Source organism: Camelus bactrianus, chromosome 2 (assembly GCF_048773025.1).
Source record: "Camelus bactrianus isolate YW-2024 breed Bactrian camel chromosome 2, ASM4877302v1, whole genome shotgun sequence".
Classification (NCBI taxonomy): domain Eukaryota; kingdom Metazoa; phylum Chordata; class Mammalia; order Artiodactyla; family Camelidae; genus Camelus; species Camelus bactrianus.
The window spans coordinates 31247773-31266745 of NC_133540.1; the positions used below are offsets into that span (position 1 = coordinate 31247773).

At 41.2% G+C, this 18973-nt stretch overlaps 1 protein-coding gene across 2 annotated transcripts in view; it reads right to left on the reverse strand.

The window, feature by feature from the left end:
- Positions 1 to 18973, reverse strand: part of ARHGAP10 (Rho GTPase activating protein 10) — a 283230-nt gene that overhangs the window by 115975 nt on the left and 148282 nt on the right. For both annotated transcript variants that reach the window (XM_045516376.2, XM_010954572.3), the window contains 3 exons: positions 18578 to 18659; positions 16596 to 16641; positions 14589 to 14654 (listed from right to left, as the gene is read on the reverse strand). In XM_045516376.2, coding sequence (XP_045372332.2) covers positions 14589 to 14654; positions 16596 to 16641; positions 18578 to 18659 — 194 coding nt within the window. The remainder of the gene's footprint in view (positions 1 to 14588; positions 14655 to 16595; positions 16642 to 18577; positions 18660 to 18973) is intronic.

Consider the following 18973-nt stretch of genomic DNA (forward strand, 5'->3'; position numbering starts at 1 on the left):
GTCCCAGCCAGACCTTCAAAACCAGAAAAAAGAAAAAACATGCCACCTTGTCCGACACCGCCCCACGGTGATGCTCCTTTTTTTGGAACATGACTTTTCACTCCTTTTAACACCTGATGACATTTTTTAAAACAAGCCCACCATTCACAACCCCTAAAATCAAAAATCTGAATGCTTGACCGGACATCTGGTTATTTAGGTCTGTATTTTTCCCCACTCAGTGTCAATATTCTTATTTCACCATGTTCAAAGTAATTTCCACCCCAAACTTATCTAGAGCTGCTCTGTGCTCTATAGCATATGTCCCATATTACAGTCTCTCAAACACACCCACCTCAGAATTTTCAGATAGAGAATTGGGGACCAGCGTTCTTCCTTCTCTCCCAAAATACTGAGATATTATCCAGAGAGATACTAGGTTAACCTTGGTTTTAGGGGTGAGGTGCAGGGGGAGGAGAAATTGTTTGTTACTAATACCTTTCACAGTGCCTTGCATAGAATGGTAAACCTAGATGATTCGACTTGAAATAACTTTAGGACTACAGATATAGATTGGACTTGGGCCAAAACAGACATTCCACTTAGGAACTAAAAACTTACAGAATTAAATATCCAAGGTATTAAAACTTTTCCAGCATATCAAAGCTCACTGACAGATATCATTACTATAATATTTTCTAATTTTTAACAAAAACCTATAATCTGGTCAAAGTGTTTATATGCCCAAGTTTTTCTCCTTTTTAACAAATCAAATGGGTTCTGGTCAGTACAAAAAGAAAGGCAAGGGCTTTCCACTCAGTGATGAGCAGCTGACGACAGCCAACCCTGGGCAAAGTGGCTCCAGTGAAATCAAATGTGTCTTCCTTCTCACCACCACCCGTCTCCCCCAGTTTCACACAGTGCTGTCACAGAGCACCACCCACGTCTTCCTTGAGGAGAGGGTCAGAAAGGAGCAATGAGTCAGGCTGCATCATCATATCTGTCTCACTGTTTCCCTCTCGGAACCCAGATGATGCTGCCAGAGCCATCGTCCGCTCCACCCTGGGAAACGCCCGCGTGGACCACTGGTGAATACCCAGAGGCCCCGGCAGGTGGGCTGGAGAATCCGAGGAGAAAATGAGATGCTCTGTGACAAGAAAAGAACAACATGCAAAAGGAAAAAACGTTTTAAAGGGCTGGTAGAGTCTGTTAAACAGCAGAGGGGGAGGCAAAGGCTGGGGAGGCTAAACTGACAAGTGAATGTGGTGAGCAAGAAGAACACAAAGTGGCTCTCAGAGTCAAGGAAGCAGAAGAGAGAAGACAGGTAGTAAAGCTGCACACAGGAAACGTAAACAGGGAGAAGAGGAACAGACAATGAAAGGCAGGAGAAGTAGGGAGGAAACGAGAAGGTAACAGCCTAGGAATTATAACACATTTCAGTTCCTGTTAACATCATAAAAAGTACTGAGTACTTACTATATCCCAGACACCAATGTGGAATCCAGGGAAGACAGAGGGTAAAATTAAGAAGAGTTAAAATGAAAAGAGAGAGCAACTCGAGGCCAACCCAGCCATAAAGTCTTTACTTCAGAAAAAGAAACTTTTGGTTTCAGAAGCAGACTCTGTGCCTGAAAGCACATGATATACATTTAATAAATAAGGCTGAATATATCAATAAACTGAAAAAATGATTGATAAGTTGATGGCTGCTTAGTAAAGAGATACGGAAAGAAAATAAAGAGACAGAAAAGATTATTTGTAACTAGAAAACGTCAATACTTTTGATGGTAACAGGCACAAGTAAAAAGAATTTTCCAGGTGTATGATTCTACAGAAGTCGATGATCAAATTTTGTGGGTCTATAAACTACACACATCCAGTTTTCATCTAGTAAACAGCAGAGTGCTTGGCACAAACAGAGGTCCCTGATCAGTATTTACAGATGGAGTGCAATGTTCATTCACATTTGTATGTGTTGACAACAGGGGTGAAAGGTCATTAACGTTCCTGTAGGCATTCACAGGAGTGACATCAAGTGTGCAACGTGTCATTATGAACATGCATGAATACAAATAGAGGTTTACATATCGCACCAGCACTGCGAAGACAGATTCCCCTGTGGGCTATGAAATGAGCGAACATAAACTTTCATGCATGTATGTGTACGTAAAATAATTGTAAATGTTTTATAATTGTATCATATATAATTATAAATACTTGCTAATCTTGAAAGATTCTTGCAAATGAAAAGGAAACACGTAACAGGTGAAATGATTAGGAAAAATTTGTGAAGGAGTACCTGGTGATGAGGCTTAAGGATGATATGCTACAAAGGTTACTCAAAGCAATGAAGAGGCTCATGAATATTGTTTCAGTTCATAGGTGAATTATAAAAACTTGATAGTATGTCCCTTACGTATATTTATAACTAAACCTCAATAAGCATGATGTTTCAGTGTCTGTGTAAGTACAGGAAATGCTTTCCAGGCTAACCACTACATTGAGTTACATAAAAATAAATAGGTTCATACACAGTGATACCCGTCCAAGATACAGGGCGATGCATAATATTTTAAGGTCCTGTCAAAAACATGTTTCTATTAGTTTTAAATACAAGCACACAGAACCAAGAACGAGTCACTCTTCCATCAAAAGGACATACCATTCAACATCATAAATTGAAGAAATTGCATGTATAAAATTGCAGAATTCTAAAACCTTAGAAGAATGCATTATTTTTAATACTTACAATGTATTAAATATTGCAAAAAGCAGGGTAAGAGACAAGTTCTAAGCACTGGGACAGTTAGAAGATTAACTATACCTGTATGAAAATGAGAAGCTCAAAGCTGAAAATGATACGGAGTAACATTTTAACCTCTCAAGATCTTGGTCCCCTCATTTAAAAAAAAAGCATATCCTAGAAACACAAATTTGTTACAGTTGTAAGATATGAATTATTACAAATTAAGGTTACTGATATCTTGGAAACTTCCAACTCTCCCACCTCCCAGTTGTATGACCTGGCATATCACTTTATTTCTCTGTTTCACCTTTCTCTGAAAAATGAGGTTAATGATGGAATGAGGTTGTTGTGAAAATTAAAGGAGATAATGCTTATAAAGCATACGCATGAGCCTCACGTGACAAGCACTCAAGAAAACCTTTCTAATTGTAGCATAATATTCAAAATTAAGACCAAAATAGCTTGGCATAATACATATAAAAGTCACCCTAACCAAGGCCTGTAGCCTACAGCCCTCTTCCATAAAATAAAGCATATGTTGGGAAGAGAGTCCAAGTTTATCGAATATGCATGACTCATGGAAAATACAAAATTCCTGATCTCCAATAACATTTGGAATTTCTCCCCCTGGATGCTAATTATTTGGTGGCAGGTAAGAAAGCGCTGCAGACCATGCCGATCTGCCAGGAACCGAGCAGCGTTCCCTTCCTATGAAGTCTCCTCATGTAAATCCACTTCTGTGCTGTGAGCAGGAGCCTCCCTGGCAGCAGGCACTCCAAGGAGAGGGCTCATGACCTCATTCCCATGTTCATTTCATACTCACACCGACCCAAGACTGAGCTCAGGAATCCGCCAGCTCGGCACCCCTGGGGCTGGCCATCCCGTGCACTTCCGCCCCTGCCTCCTATCCCAGCAGAAGTGTCAAATATTTAATTAAAAAAAAAGTACTTCAGGTCCAAGCCAGGATCTTCGGACGGACTGCCAATTTCAGGACTCTTCGGACACACCTCTAGCCCTGACTCAAAGTCTCATCCTCTCGAATCCAACTCTCAAACCCAAAGGGTGTTTGGTTTATCAAGGGCTACCTTTGTATTCGGGTCAGAATGGACTGCAGAATGCTCCTAGCACTCTGTGTGGCTGGCCTCGGCTCCAGTGTCTAGCCAGCACAAGAGAAAGCGTTTTTGTTCAGACCAGACAACCCCTAGACTTGTTGCTATTCCTGGTACAACCGCCCAAGCCCGCGGGCAGGATGCCTAGAGGAGGCAGCTCCAGGGTAACAGGGAGTGTCCCCTCTCTTCAGGACCGCTCAGAGTCCCACTCTCTTCCCAGAGGTCGAGTGTCTAGCTGTGCCAGGATCTCACACATCTAGCTGCGACTCCTTCAATGTGCCCTCCAGTCCTTCCTCATAGGCTGAACGCTGGGGTAAGAAACATCTCACAGCCTCTGGGCCTTGAGGCGGAACTCAGCTCCCCGATCACCACTAAGTTGCACTGTCAACCAACTCTTCCCCTCACTTGACTTCTTCTGCCACAAGATGATGCTTGCTTAAGAGCTGGAGACCAGGATTGGAATTCCAGCCCTGCCACTTTCTACGTGTCTCCTCATATGCACCTGAGCCTAGTAAAGAAGCTAAGTCCGTTCAACTACCTACGGAGTGGTGGAGGGGGTGGGTGACCTGGAGTACAGGAAACCCTCGGAAAACCTAAAATGCTATTTATTAGGATTTAAACATTGTCAGATGCAGCTTCCACACTGACACTAAGAGGCTTTCCAAGGCATTGCAGAGATTTTTCAGAAAAGTGGACAAATCTTTCTTGGGTTGATGGGACACCCTCCGAGGTCCATGATGGGGTTGCTGTGGAGAGAAGGCAGGGAAGGCAGGTGTAACTTCAGAAAGGCTTCATCCCAAATCTAGGGGGGCACTTCAGAGAACGATGCTCAAATCTTCCCTCCCCACTTTCCTTTCCTATCACCTGGAGTTTCAAAACTCCTCTGTTCTTTAAAAATTTGTCTCCTCTTTATTTGTTCATCCACCTCCAACATCTTCAGGTCAGCCTTGAAAGTCCCCAACTCCTTGTGCTCACTATGGTTAAGGACAGGAGAAGAGCCAGTCTTGGATTTGAGCTGGAGCCTGCTTCTCTCCAGCCCTGAGACTCACTCGGGTCAGCGGATGACTCTTCAGGTCAGCTGCATGTGTAAAGTGGAGAAATACCAGTGCGTCACAGGGTTCTTGTGAGAACAACACGTGCAAAGGACAACTTGTACAACCTTGTTCTTCAACAAGGGACAACCCATACAACTTCGTTCTTCTCTCGTTTCTTGACTTCCTGCCTTCCCAGGGGTGGTTTCTTGGTCTTCTTCCTGCCTGAACCATCCAGGGCATTTGATACTGTCCACATCCTCCTCCCTGGAATCTCCCACTGGATTCCTTTACACTCCAAATTTCACTCTCTGAAAATGAGGCCCATCATCTCTCTGGCTGCTTCCTTCCCTTTCTGACAGAAATGTCACAGGTACCTTGAATTCAAGATAGATCGAAAACCCATCTCTATTCTTCCCAACCCTACTGCTCCTCTTGCATTCCCTGTCTTGGCTAAAGATATCTTCATCGATCGTGGCTGGAAAGCTTAGGGTCAGGTTTTTACTTTTCCCTTTCACTGCCTTTTACATCCAACATCCATCAGATTCTATTTTTCTGCCAAGTCTCTCTTCCTATTCATCCTTTCTTTCATTGCCAATGCCCTAGTTTAAGCCTCATCATCTTTTTTCTAGATTATTTCTAAAATCCAACCAGTCATCTCTCCTTCTGTGCCCCGCCCCCACCCCATCAGCTCTACTTCCTGTCAAAGGTCTGAATACACCCCTGCTCCCATCTGTCAATGTCTCACCACTGCCTACAGCACTGAGGCAAATACACAGCACAGCACCTGCGATCGGCCACACTCGGGCCTCATCTGCTCACAGAGCACCTTCTCACATCACATCCACCCACTCACCTCTGCCAGCAACCCCCCAGGGTGGGTGAATACCATCTGTTCCAGCACCTCCCTCCAGAGCAAAGAACAGGTTTGCTTGCAGCCTTGGAAAATAGTGTCCATCTAGCACAAATGGTAGGCATGCCTGCCAGTCATTCCAAGAGAGCTGAGTTTCCTACATTCAGAATTATTCCCGTATACCACAACCCATTGCGTATGCAGATATCATCTGACCGACCATCTTTGCAAGTGCCCTTGGGAACCAGGGCTCAGAGCACCAACACAAAATGTGATACTCTGGCTACTGAGAGTAATAAATTGTCCTTCATCTCTGATCCAGAAGACTTGTGTCTTCTACCAGCACCCATGAAACTATGCAGGGCAACTTGTTTATACAAAAGTAACACAGAATCTCAGAGCCTTCACTATCTTGAGACTAAAGTTAATATTTAAGAGGAGGAACCATCCCTCTACCATTTCCCCCCAAAATTTTCCCTTTAAGAAACACCAAAAAAGTGCTGAGTAAGATCCATCTAACACGTGCACACCCGGGAACAAGTGAGGATTAAGGTAAGCTGGAGTGGATGGGCAGCGAAGTCAGAGGCACCATTTTACTCTCAAACTCATCACTTGTGTGGTTCAAGTTTAAGTAGTTATAAAATTTTGCTTATATAAAAGAGACTCAAACTCAAGGCAAAAGTTGGCCATTGCTCTTTGCGAGATTCCCTTTCAGCCCTCCTCTATGACGGGCACGCTGGCAGAGGTCTAACGGTGCCTCGCCGCTGCCACCTGCCTCCTCTCCACCTCAAAGCATCAAATCAGTGTTAGGCAGCCTTGGAAAATCTCCTCCTTACTGTGTTTTTTTGGTTTGTTTTTTTGGTTTGTTTTTTGTTTTTTGTTTTTTAAGACTGAGATAATCTAAAGCCATTGGCTTCTTCCAAATCCTCTCTGGTTTTCTCATTGCACTCTGGCCGTATAACTGCTCAAGTGTCCACAAGACACTGAGGGAAGGAAGGTTGAAAGTCAGGCCAGTAAATTTTGCTGCTTGTCACAAGCGCTACATAAAATTGCTCTGATAAAGTGAACTCAGATGATTTATTGCCCTATGTAAATTACTATTTTTCAAAAGCAAAGTTCCTTGGTGCTCCCAAAGCCTCAAATCAATAATGGGACTGTTTAATTATGATCGGCCTGAATTCAGAGTTACTTCTAAATAAGCAACTCACACTGAGCACTTGGCAGATGGCAATGTCCCAAGTATCCTCTTTTCATTCTCACAACCATCCTACATAAAAGTCACTACAGTTCTCCCGTATTACACAGGATAAAATCAAGACAGGTTATCTACCTAACTTGCACGGCTGCAGAGCTAGTAAGTGGAGAGATTCTAATCAGGGCTGATTTGGGGTTCCTGTTCTCCAGCACCAAGCTAAGAGCGCCCTAAAGAGCCTTACAAGAAGATGTCCATGCACCTCATCCAAACGTGAACCAACACACAAAACCTCACCTGCCTACTAGTAGCAAGAGAGTTTAACCATTTGTTCTGAATTAACTTTACTCAGCCATTCATTTGGAAGCTAAAAACTTTGGGAGCTTATTGTTCTTAAAACAAATAAGATTACTAATTGAGAAAATGAATGATCAGCCCCAGCTCGCCTGGAGTTAGCATTTCAGCTCAGTATTTGCATTTCTGCAGACACCACAAGCATCCTGAGCTCCCTCCCACATAAGACAGTCCTCTGTATCCACCCACACTCATCTCACACCCATTCTGATTAAAAAAGAGACAGTGAGCGAGTAACTCTAGTTCACTTGCTGTAAATTTTTCGGGGACAGCTGTTCTTTATTTTCTTCGTTTTGCACGTAATTTGCCCCTGGCACTTCAAGATTAATGCGCAATCATGGTAAAATATGTTGCAAGTTCACTTTAGGCATCTTCCTTCCCACAAAGATTAATACTGAAACCAGACATCACCATCACCTACCAGGGCCTTCCTGAACCCCCATGCAACTCCAGAAGTGCTCTGGAAGCAGAAAAATCCTCCAGCCAACCTCAGAATGCTTTTCCGAAAACCTGAAACTTCGCTTCTCAGAGAAAGAGAAATGCACTTCCACATGCGACAATTCAAAGACTGTCACATCTTAGAGGCGGCTTCCTACTTCTCCACCCCATGAATTCACAGCTCGTTACAAAGCTGAATTTGATAACTGACAGCTTGCCTAGACCGACGTTTGAATGCCACGCTCTAGAAATTAAAGTGAATATTCAAATTACCCACATATGGAAGATTTTTTTTAAGAGAAACTTTATAAACAAAAGTGACATACATATTTAGTTTTAAATCATGGCAACTATTTTAAAAATAGCAACTAAAAGAAGTTTTTTAAGCAAAGAGAGTCTTACTTTGTTTTTGCATAGTTTACAATGCACCTGAAATACTTGGAGTCACCAGTTCCCAAAAAAGACAATCTACTGGGCATGGGAGGCTGTTCTTTGAGTTACTTAAGGAAATCATTCTCCAAGCTCTTCAACCGTAAGATTTTTTTTCACATGTAACATGATGTACCTTTCTATCTATGTCTAAAATATTACCCATAATTCAGAAAGATGCAAACAAATTCATAAAGGAGTGAAAACCAATCCTACATGTTATTTTAAAGTAATAATTCCAACCACCTAGAGAAGAATAAATTCTTCCAATAATTTTATACATTATTGGAATACATAATATTGACAATGTGGCATTTGAGTCAAATCCTCGAGCACTCAAGCACAAATCAATTGCGTACTGAGGGCTATGTGTGCAATGTACTATACTTAGAAATGAGAAGAGGCAAGTAAAGGATAAATAAGATATTTTCTCTATTTCAAGGAAAAAGTAAAGTTCCATAAACAAAATAAATATGTGAGGTATAATGAACAACACCAGGCAATATAACTGTCAGGTTAAGAACATGGGTATCTCAGAATTAAAACAATTCAGGGTAAGGATGGAAAGAGGAAACAAAGAAATACATTTAATGAGCAGTAAAATCTACCGGCTACAAAAATTAGCTCTTTTACCTTCACAAACATGGATGGCAGTAGATGTGAACGAACTTCCCACTTGCAATCGTTTAGAAACTAAGAGTTTGAAAGGTTAAGAAAGGGTTACCAAACTTTGGAGCTTAAACCTGACAACTCCTTATGAACCCAGAAAAAGGTAGACCTTCTAGAGTAATCCAAGTGCCCCCCAACACACACGCCCCGCCAGCCACTCCTCCAACCCCGCCCATGGCTGTCAGGTCCCAGATGCGGCACATGCAAACATCTTCACTTCAACACCCAATCTCTCCCCTGCCGAAACTCCTCACTTCTGACGCCCCGGACACGTGCACCTAGACAACATCTCCTCGCCCCCTGGAAGGCGGCCCACGTGCCAGGTCCTCAGGGAAGCCTTGAGTCCATGGTATTTCAGAGGCCCGGGAGGGCCAAAGGGGAAGACTGAGCCCACTGTCAGCTTCCAGAGGCACCTGGAACGGCAGGCGCCGTCGTGAGAATGCCACGGAGCAAGGCAGCTGCACAGTCATGGAAGGGCGGTTGTGTGAATCTGCTTGAGGATAACGGGGTCTTTTCCCGCAAAGGGGGAAACTACCACAGGGCCCCAGGAACTAGGCATCATGCAGACAAGAGTAGGTAGGAGGGGCTGGTGGTAGGGTGAGTGAACGAGAACTCCCATCAATACTTTTGAATTTGCCTTGAATTCACCGGCAAAGCATCTAAATATGGTGTGTGGCTTCAGATACACTGAGACTTGGCCACTTTGAGCCATTTTGGATTTCTCCTCTTTACTTCACTTTTTAGGAGAAAGATTCTACCTTACATCATTTATGCTCTCTCTCGTAATCCCCAAAGCTACACGGACCCAGGACCGAGGGCCCTCGTAAACTTTACCTTCCAGGAAAGCATCCTCTAAAAAATAGAAGATGAGAAAATTCCTTTCTCCACTTGACTATTCCCATTGGGCCTCTCACTGTCTACAGCAGAGGCCCAGCTACCAATGATTTTGATTCAATAAAGCTGATTGAGCCCAGGAATCTGCTTTTTCAAGAAGCACCCCAGTGATCCTAATACATTTCATCAGGTCTGCCAGGGACCTCTGAGCTTCCTTGACATCCTTTGCTTCCTGAACTAAAACTTGAAGGTGAAATTCCTTGCAGAACTCTGATCCTGCATGTACAACCAACTGCTGAGAGTGACTTCTTCATCTGCTGGATGACTTGGAGGTATCCATGCTCTCCGACCCCATGGCCAAACCGACAGTCCAGAATCAGTCACCTCCCCTGTGGAACGCTCCAACCTACACAGAACTCTGGGTCTTCTCGGCACCAGACCATCCTCCGCCTGGGTACCATACTAGTTTCCAGATCTACCTTTGTAAGCCTGCTCCTCTGCCCTTCCCTCCTCTAGTACTTACCCAGTTTCTTGCCAGTTAAATGCAAGTGCCCGAGTCCTTCCTTTCACTCTGTTTCTTCCTGCTTCCTTTCCTTTCCTTTTTTTTTCTTTTGGCTTGTTTCTGTCACATTCTGTCTCCATGTCTTTGCTGAGGTCTCTCTAAAGGCCAAAATGTACTTTTCTAATCCTTTAAATCCAAAGAAGGCTGGTCCTAAACACAGTCCTTAGTAAAGAGCAAGGACTCAGCGATCCATCGTAACCGACTATACTTCAATTTAAAAAAAAAGTTATAGCATCACTCAGCTGGTTCTCACCAAAAAACAGAAAAAAAGTAGAATACTCTCTGGCCTCAAGAGAATTAAAATCTCACTGTTAAGGCGTACTATGTATGTTAAAAAATAAACATTATTTGTTTAAATATCTTACTATGCTGTTAAACTTTGAGGGAAAGAAAAAAACAATTCTCTCGATCCATGCAAACCTGTAGCACTTTTCAGTACCTGGTATACTCCACTCACTTTCAATATCTGTATTTTGTCTACCATGAATGGATCAAGCATAATAGGTAACCAGACTTTCATGTGTATCCCAAAGGCCCAGAGCAAGGTTACCGGCACTCTGTGATTACTCAGTAAACACTGGTTGACTGGCTTCAGATCAGAACTAGGGTTTAACAACGCTAAGCCACCTGTTACTGAGGGAGGGAAAAGAACACCGTGCTATTTTCTTCAGAAGTTTTGTTTTGTTTGGGTGTAGGCTGGGTTACTTTTAAAAAGAAGTTAAAAGTTCCCCCACGTAGCCGGACACTATAAACATAAAGATAACAATCACGTGTCCCATCGCTCCAATCCACTAGAAACTCTTCCATGAGGACGGCAGTGCCTAAACTTTACTACATTATCACCTGGGGAGCACTGAAAATCCGGCTTTCTAGCTCACACCCACCAGCAATGACATCCGACTGGCTGGGGGTGGGAGTTAGGCATCAGCCCTGCTTAACAATCCCAGGGGATTTCACTGCGCAGCCCTGTCTGAGAGCTGCTGCTTTCGGAAGTCCTTCCGCCTGGGAACATCAGAAGTACTTTCCTAGTGGTGCTCAGACAGCCTGCATCTGTTAAGAGCTGGTACACATCATTAACAAATCCTTGGTAAACGGATGAAAGATCAGTTGATCTGACTCTCGTGTGTGCTGTAACTTCATGAACAAACAACTCTAAGGACAGGAAGAGTATGATCTGTAATCAATGCTGATACTGCAGTGACATGGGGTTTGTTCTGATGCCAAAAGTACAGAAACCGCTAACAGTCCCATGCACGGCAGTATACATCATTATGTTATGTATTATATATGCATCATATATTATACGTGTTATCTGCATTTGTATGTGCATATACTAAAAATGTTACCTTTTCTCAGGGTCCTGAGGGCTATAGTAAACGGTAGACAAAATAAAAAATTAAAAAATGAATATATGTATGTTCATGTATGACTGAAACATTGTGCTGTACACCAGAAATTGACACAACATTGTAAACTGACTATACTTCAACAAAAAAAAATTAAAAATAAAAAAAGTAAATGTCAGACACTTGTCTGATACTTGGCAAATACTAAAGTGATGTCACAAATAAAGCTGATAAAAATACCAAATGTCATTTTTTAAAGGAATATGGCTAGGTAAAAGTTGCACTAACTTTTAACAGAAACATGTGAAATGGTAGTTTACAGACAGTGAGAGTCATGGTTAGAATGCTGGGAAAAAAGTGATTAGAAATAATTCTTCAATCAGATCTCATCAGATGCCTCTGGACACGAGGCATGTAGACCCAGGAATCACAGGCAGCAGTCACTGATGCTATTCACCAATAGCATTAGTTCTCGCCCTCTGCGCGCCCTCTGTGCTATGTAGACTCTTTGGGGCTGAGTGGGGCTACGTGGCTCTTTCTGACCGATCAGCTGTGAGCAAATGAAACTCACTTCAAGACCAGAGCACCCATTTGCAAGTCCAAAGCCCCCCAGAGCTGCTGCCCTCCGGCAAGGCAGGCAAGAACCCGGGAGCCCAGGTATCCAGCGATGGGCAAAGCCCCCTAGCAACACCTCAGTGAGAAGTAAGTCTTGTTGTTTTAAGCTACAGAGAATTTCAGATTTCCCGTAATACGAACATAAACTAGCTTTTATCCTGACTGATGAAAAAACTACGTGAGCCAACAACGTCTGTAGCATTTAAAAAAAAAAAAAAGATCAGCAGCAGTGATAGCTGATTTGGGGGAAATCATTCAGAGCAATATTGCCTGAGGGAACCTCCAAATTTAGGATAAAAGCCTCAGAGAGTCTACAAAGTTCCCTGTGATATTGACTAACGTGACCTGACAGTCGATTCTTTTAACTCTATTTTTAGTCTCCTACTCCATTAAAGACAAAAGGCTTTAGTAATGGAAGACCTTCAGGAACAAAAGATTTGAAAGGAACAAACATAAACATTTCTTTTTTAATTTTCAAATGGGAAAATCCAACTTAAAATGTGTAGACTCGGTCTTCCGTTAAAAACCTCCAACAATTTATTTATTTACAGTGAAAACACGTTCAACATATGCAGATCCTACTACACATATTCCATTCAATGTACACAACACTCCATAAAACTACACGTACCAATCAAAAAGCATTCTAGATAGATTCTTATCTGCTCAGGCAGAAGTATGTATAAATTATACCCTTTGGGGAAAGGATTTTATTTACCAAAATAACAAGCATGCAAGCGATACAATTAAGGTTCTTAAGAAGCTTGGGGAAAAGAGAAACATGAATGATGAAGTGAGGGATACAAAAACCACAGTACTTTTTTCCTCAACTCTGGACATTTTTGAAGCACTAGGAAAAAGAAGAAATTTGTCAGCTCAACCTCAGTGTAGTTGAAATGAATGAAAATCCGTCACCGCCTGAATTACCACTGTAAGAGAAAACGGGAGAAAAGCTTTCTGTGGCTTGGGTTTTTATTACCGATGGGCAAACCCCCAAATCATAAAACAGCTCATATTCATCTGTTATCCATCCCTCTAATTTCACAGGTGGCAGTCCTGGCTTTATAACAAAGACCCTGTTTTGACAGAAAACACAATTGCAATGCTTCACCCCGCTAAGTCATCCAGAGTAGGGCTGAGAGATACAATAGATGAGAGTGAATTAAAAATTCAATTTATCCATACTTCACTAGGCTGTAAACAAAGAGAACTCCAACCTCCAGAAAGAGCCTGTTTTGTAATGTTCAATATTTAGTTTCTCTGCAGTCTGCTGGCATGGCTGTAAAAGCACCAGGGGCCTGGTTTTCCTTAGGGATACTAAAGAAAAGAGCTTTTGGTCAGGAGAACAACGGGGAGAGACTATCTTTCCTTCAATTAAAATGGAAACAATCCAAATATTATCAACAGGCAGATGAATAAACAAAGTGCAGTATATCCATATAATGAAACACCACCTAGCAAAAAAAAAAAAAAAAAAAAAAAAAACTAAGGATATATGCAACAAGATGAGTCTCAAAAGCCTTATGCTCAGGGAAGTGGGGGGAAGGGATAAACTGGGAGTTTGAGATTTGCAGATACTAACTACTACATACAAAATAGATAAATAACAAGTTTATACTGTATAGCACAGGGAACTATATTCAACATCTTATAGTAACATGGTGAAAAAGAAGATGAAAACGAGTATGTGTATGTTCCTATATGACTGAAGCATTGTGCTGTACACCAGAAATTGGCACAACATTGTAAACTGACTATACTTCAATAAAAATAAATACCCATAAAAAAAGCATAATAAAGAGGCCAGACTCAAAAGTCTAATTCTGCATAATTCCCTTCATTTAAAATGCTGGGGGGAGGGGCAGGGAAGACAGAGCTAATGTGATGAAAAGCAGCTCAAGAGTTGCCAAGGACGAAGTTGGGAAAGGAGACTGACTGCAAAGGGGCACAAAGGAATTGGGGGAGGGGAAGCAGGTGACAGAAATCTCCGATGGCTGTGGTGGCAGTCACAACTATACCACTTGTCAAAACTCATCAATCTGTACAGTTAAAATCAGCAAACTTCACCATATGTAAATTACATCTCAATAATGCTGATTTTTAAACAGGAAGCCAACAGGACAATGGAAGACGGAAATATCTTACTAGCGTGTGAACAAGAAGTGATTAAGATTGGTCGTCCAACACTGCTGATTCTTCTCATGATTCTCATCTGAGCACTGACTTCACATTTCAGTGCAAGGGAGAAACATGCAAATAAAAAGGAAAACCCCATCCTGTCAGAGTAAATGAACAACTGAATCTCTAGAATGTGCATTTTGCATTAACGTATTTTATTCTACAAACTTGACCATGCAATAAGCATTCTAAATGACCCTTAGATTTTACATACCTATCGCCTGTCATGAATAAAATGATTCAATCATGTTACCTCGTGCTTCAACTGCACTGATGCATTTTCTAAGAATTGTGAATCCCATTTTATCCAACTGTGCACCTGAAAGAAATACAGTTATAAAATATTAAAGGCATAACTAATTACCCATAATTCTCTCCCTTAAAAAATAGGACAATATTACTTAAGTCCAATCTAATTTTTATTTCACTCTTTAAAAAAAAAAAAAAGAAGAGAGAAAACTAAAGGCCAGATATTCCCTGTTTAAATAACATAAATGAGAATTTCCTATATTAAGAGGAGCATCTACTGGAATATCTGGACATCTATTACCAGTATTTATAAATAAATTAATAATTTAACATAACTTTTAAGTTAATAAATATGATATTTTAAATAATGGAAAGAAAGTGATACAAGTCTTTAGGGGAAGCTATCTAAAAATAGTTAACATTTTGCCCAAATTCCAACAACAGCTAAGTTTTTTCTTAATTATATATATGAGTGAAAGTTCTTAAATTAATTAACAGCTAAAGAAATGACGAACCTTTTTTTTAAACCTAGAGAAAAAACCTAGAGAAAAAAAAGTTAAGAAATCTTAAAAAATAATATTTGGGCCACGAGCTTGAAATTTTTTTCATATTTTACACCATGCTCTAAGTGTTTAAAATAGTATTTTATTATTCCTAATGAATTTATTACAGATTCATGTAGCAAAAAAAGATTATTTTGAAAATATAATTTTATATATTTTTTCTGACATAGACATTTGACCATAATTAGTCAAATTTGACCTATTTGAGTATCCTAATACAAGGCAACTCTTCTTGCAAAACTGAAATCAGGGAAGGTGAATGCTTCATTCTGTATTTAAGGAGCAGTAATAGTAACTCTTGGTTCTCAGCGGGGAGAGCATGAACAATTCATGAACATAAACTTTACAGACTTAAAGCTGAGCTTGAAGAGTATATTAATAAAAAAAAAAACTGGGCTGCGGTTTACTTTTTAAGGGTCCACTATTCACAACGTTTTATAAAATGCAAGCGTTTCTTTCTGCTTCACAAAACTACTTTTCTAAAACATGGCATGACTTCATATCTCTATAAAAACAAGAAAAAAAAGGGAAGGGAGAAGAAGAAAAGGAGAAAAAGAGGGGAAAAGGAAAAGAAGAAAGCGAAAGAAAAGGAAAAAGGAAGAAGAGAAAGACAAGAGGGGAAAGGTCAGGCAGGTGCTTCTGTAGACGGACAACTTCCCGTGGCATCTGGTCAATTTCCAGGGCCGGGCTAGAGGAGACATCCTCCATTCCAGGGTTGGCTCAAGTGACACACACATTGTGATCATTTTGAAATCATGTGTTATGTAACCATGTTTCCAAACTGTGGGCATCTGACAAACAGAGCTTAATTCCTCCAAAGCCATTAAAAGTAGATTTGTAAACAATCCAGCAAATTTGATCACATTTTCATTTCATCTCAGTAAAAATCAGTCAAAGTGCAGAGCTAGGTAGTACTTCACATCAACGCCAGGTGACAAGCACTGTCCCAGAATATCTGAAGGCGCCTGGCTGCTGTTGCGTGTTATTTTCTACGGTGCAATGCGGTACCATTGGTGCAGCCTATACTCCAAAGACGTTAAGGATAAAGGACATCAGGGCAGAGGTAAGGGGGGTTGGGAACAGGCGACCTGATTAACAGTTCCTACCCACAGGAGTTCAAACCTTAGGAAGTTGAAAGTTGCATTCCTGAAACTCGTATGTGTTCATTTGTGGCTGTAAGAATAATACCAAAGTGAACTATAGAAAAGGCATTTTGTTTTTTATAGATAAAGACTATGGGGGCAGGGGGAAGGCTCAGAGCTGGGACAGATCAATGAAGGTCCCAGCAGTTGAGGGGAACTAGAGGAAGTTCTCAGTGGATAAGACAGAACACATCTACTACTTAGAGAACTAGCGTACGGTGCAGAGCGACAGGCTGACATCAGAAATAAAAACAGTAGTTCGTGGGAAAGGGAGACAACAGTCAATTTCAATCAACTAGCACTTACTTCCTTCTGGTCTTGGGATGATGGCTCTATTAAAACTATAGAACACCTAGTAAAAGAGAAAAAAGGGAAACAGCATTTTTAGCAAATCAGTAAAAATGGTTCTAGTAGACATACCTAGGACTGTACAAAAAATACACTGACATTGGTTAAGCCATTTCATGTGCTCAGATGCAAAGACAGGTAACAAAAAGGAGCACTCCGAGTCTACTTTGTCTCTTGTGGAGGCATGCCAAAGTAGCCAAAATAAGATGAAAAGGGGTTAGGACTGAAAGGTAAATTTGAAATGCTCAGATTGCATTCTAACCAATATGGTGAAGCCCAATTTTTTCGCCACTATTTCTAAAATCTAGTATTTCCTTAAGAAAGACGTGACTTCTGCCCATAATCTGAATGACCACATCTGAAACCCTGAGGTGATTCCGGGCTGCCTCTTAGAATTCTAGCACTGCCCCATTATTTGCAAGCTACATAATCAATTGGAAAAAATACATGGTACCTTAAGAGTCCCCACATAAACACATAGCTGAATATTTTCTTTCTGCAGACTTGCTTTTGTATATTGCAAATTAATTACTTGGCTTTTTACTCTAAAGGAGAGGTTTGTATGTCTTCAAGGTTACATTGCCTTTGGCAACAGACTTATGGCTACATGACTTAGTCACGTGGTCATTTTGCTCTGCAGGTATGCAAACTCAACTTTCCAAAGCCATTCTTGCATCTCTGGGGGGATAAGTCCTGATCAGTGCATTGCCTTTGCTGGAGAGGATTAGGATAACCTGTTCTGGATCTCAGCAACTATCAATGCTGTAAATCCTCTTGACTCTCAGCTAAAAATTTCAAGGACAAATTAAGAATAAAGAGACAGCACTAAAACCACAGAGACTAAACGTAGATAGAGTATAATAAAGTGATACACAAATCTGATCACTGCTTTCTTCCTCCAAGGATGATACATATTTTAAAAATAGATCCTATATAGGAGAATGTAACTTGGGCTTCCATTTGTCAAACACAACACCAAGGCTGCTGCCCAGCCCCTTGCCCTATTCCCTCTATTCTCAGTGTCCTCCCCATTACCACCAGATAACATTATCTTTTGCCCGTTTCTTAAGCTCAGTTCTGACACCTCCCCACCTCCTTTTTTTTTTTCTTGTAAACTATATATGACCCCTCTTCTATTTCGCAAACCATACTCTTTCCCTCTCTTTAAATCCGGCTAAAATGGCAAATGCTTTCCAGATGAGCCCACCTGGTACCTGCACTGGCTGTTTACTTAGAGTCATAATACTTCAAGCAGAGTTTATTTAAATTGGTTTAAAAAGGTGTTTTCTATAATTATCCTCACTAAGCTCCCCATTCAATACGTGATCTGCCAAATTCTCAACTCCCAGATGCCACCGGTCCACTGAAACGAAAGCAGTTTATAAAGTGGCAAACAGACTGCCTCTGGGTCTCCATCATCGCCTTTAATTTATTCCTCAAACCAGTCAGAAGACAGAGGCCCATTCACGAAGGCTACATAATACTGCAGACAGCGAGCCATGAGGCTAAACCATAAATTGTTCAATCAAACAACATTAGTACAGCAGTCACGTGTAACACCACCAGCACAGCCTCATAGGTACGGCTCCATCTCCTCTGAGAATCAAAACGAACTGCAAGCATTTACTGCCTTCATCACCCAAAGTACTGTCAGGTAGGAAGGAAGAAATTGAGAATGTGGATGACTTCCTCAAGCAAAGCAAATCAAAGCGGTGAAGTCAAGAGAAATCAAAAATAAAAACTAACGATACAGCAGCCTTCCATGTGCCGCTGAGACCTCAAGCCAAATTACTAGGATATTGGATGCTTCCAAGAGGAATTCAGACACCAGCTTTAGCAGGGAATTTTTTTCAACTACTATAAAGCAAAAATAACAGGAAAATGAACACAAGTCCACTCTAAAGGATCTGAAGGAAAACTCAACCATCAGTTATTCTTACAGCTTCTTTTCCACCCAGAGCTTCCAACCACTGCTTCCGTTCCTCCTCGGAGAACGCCTGCATGGTCAAGGAAACACCGGGCCTGAAAGACACCAGGAACAGATCAAGTTACCCCTTGGTTGCTGAAAACAAACCTTTTCTCTCTCATGTTTTATGGTGGTAATTAAGTTGCTTGCTTTAAATTTTTAATTGTGATAAAATACACAGGACAAAGTTTACCATTGTCACCATTTTGAACTACACAGTTCAGCAGTATCGAATACTGTCATTCCATTGGGCAACCAACCTCCAGAACGCTTCCTCTTCTAAAACTGAAACTCTCATATCCAATGAACAACAACTGTTTCCCCTCCTCCCAGCCCCTGACAACCACCTCTTACTTTCTGTCTCTAGGAA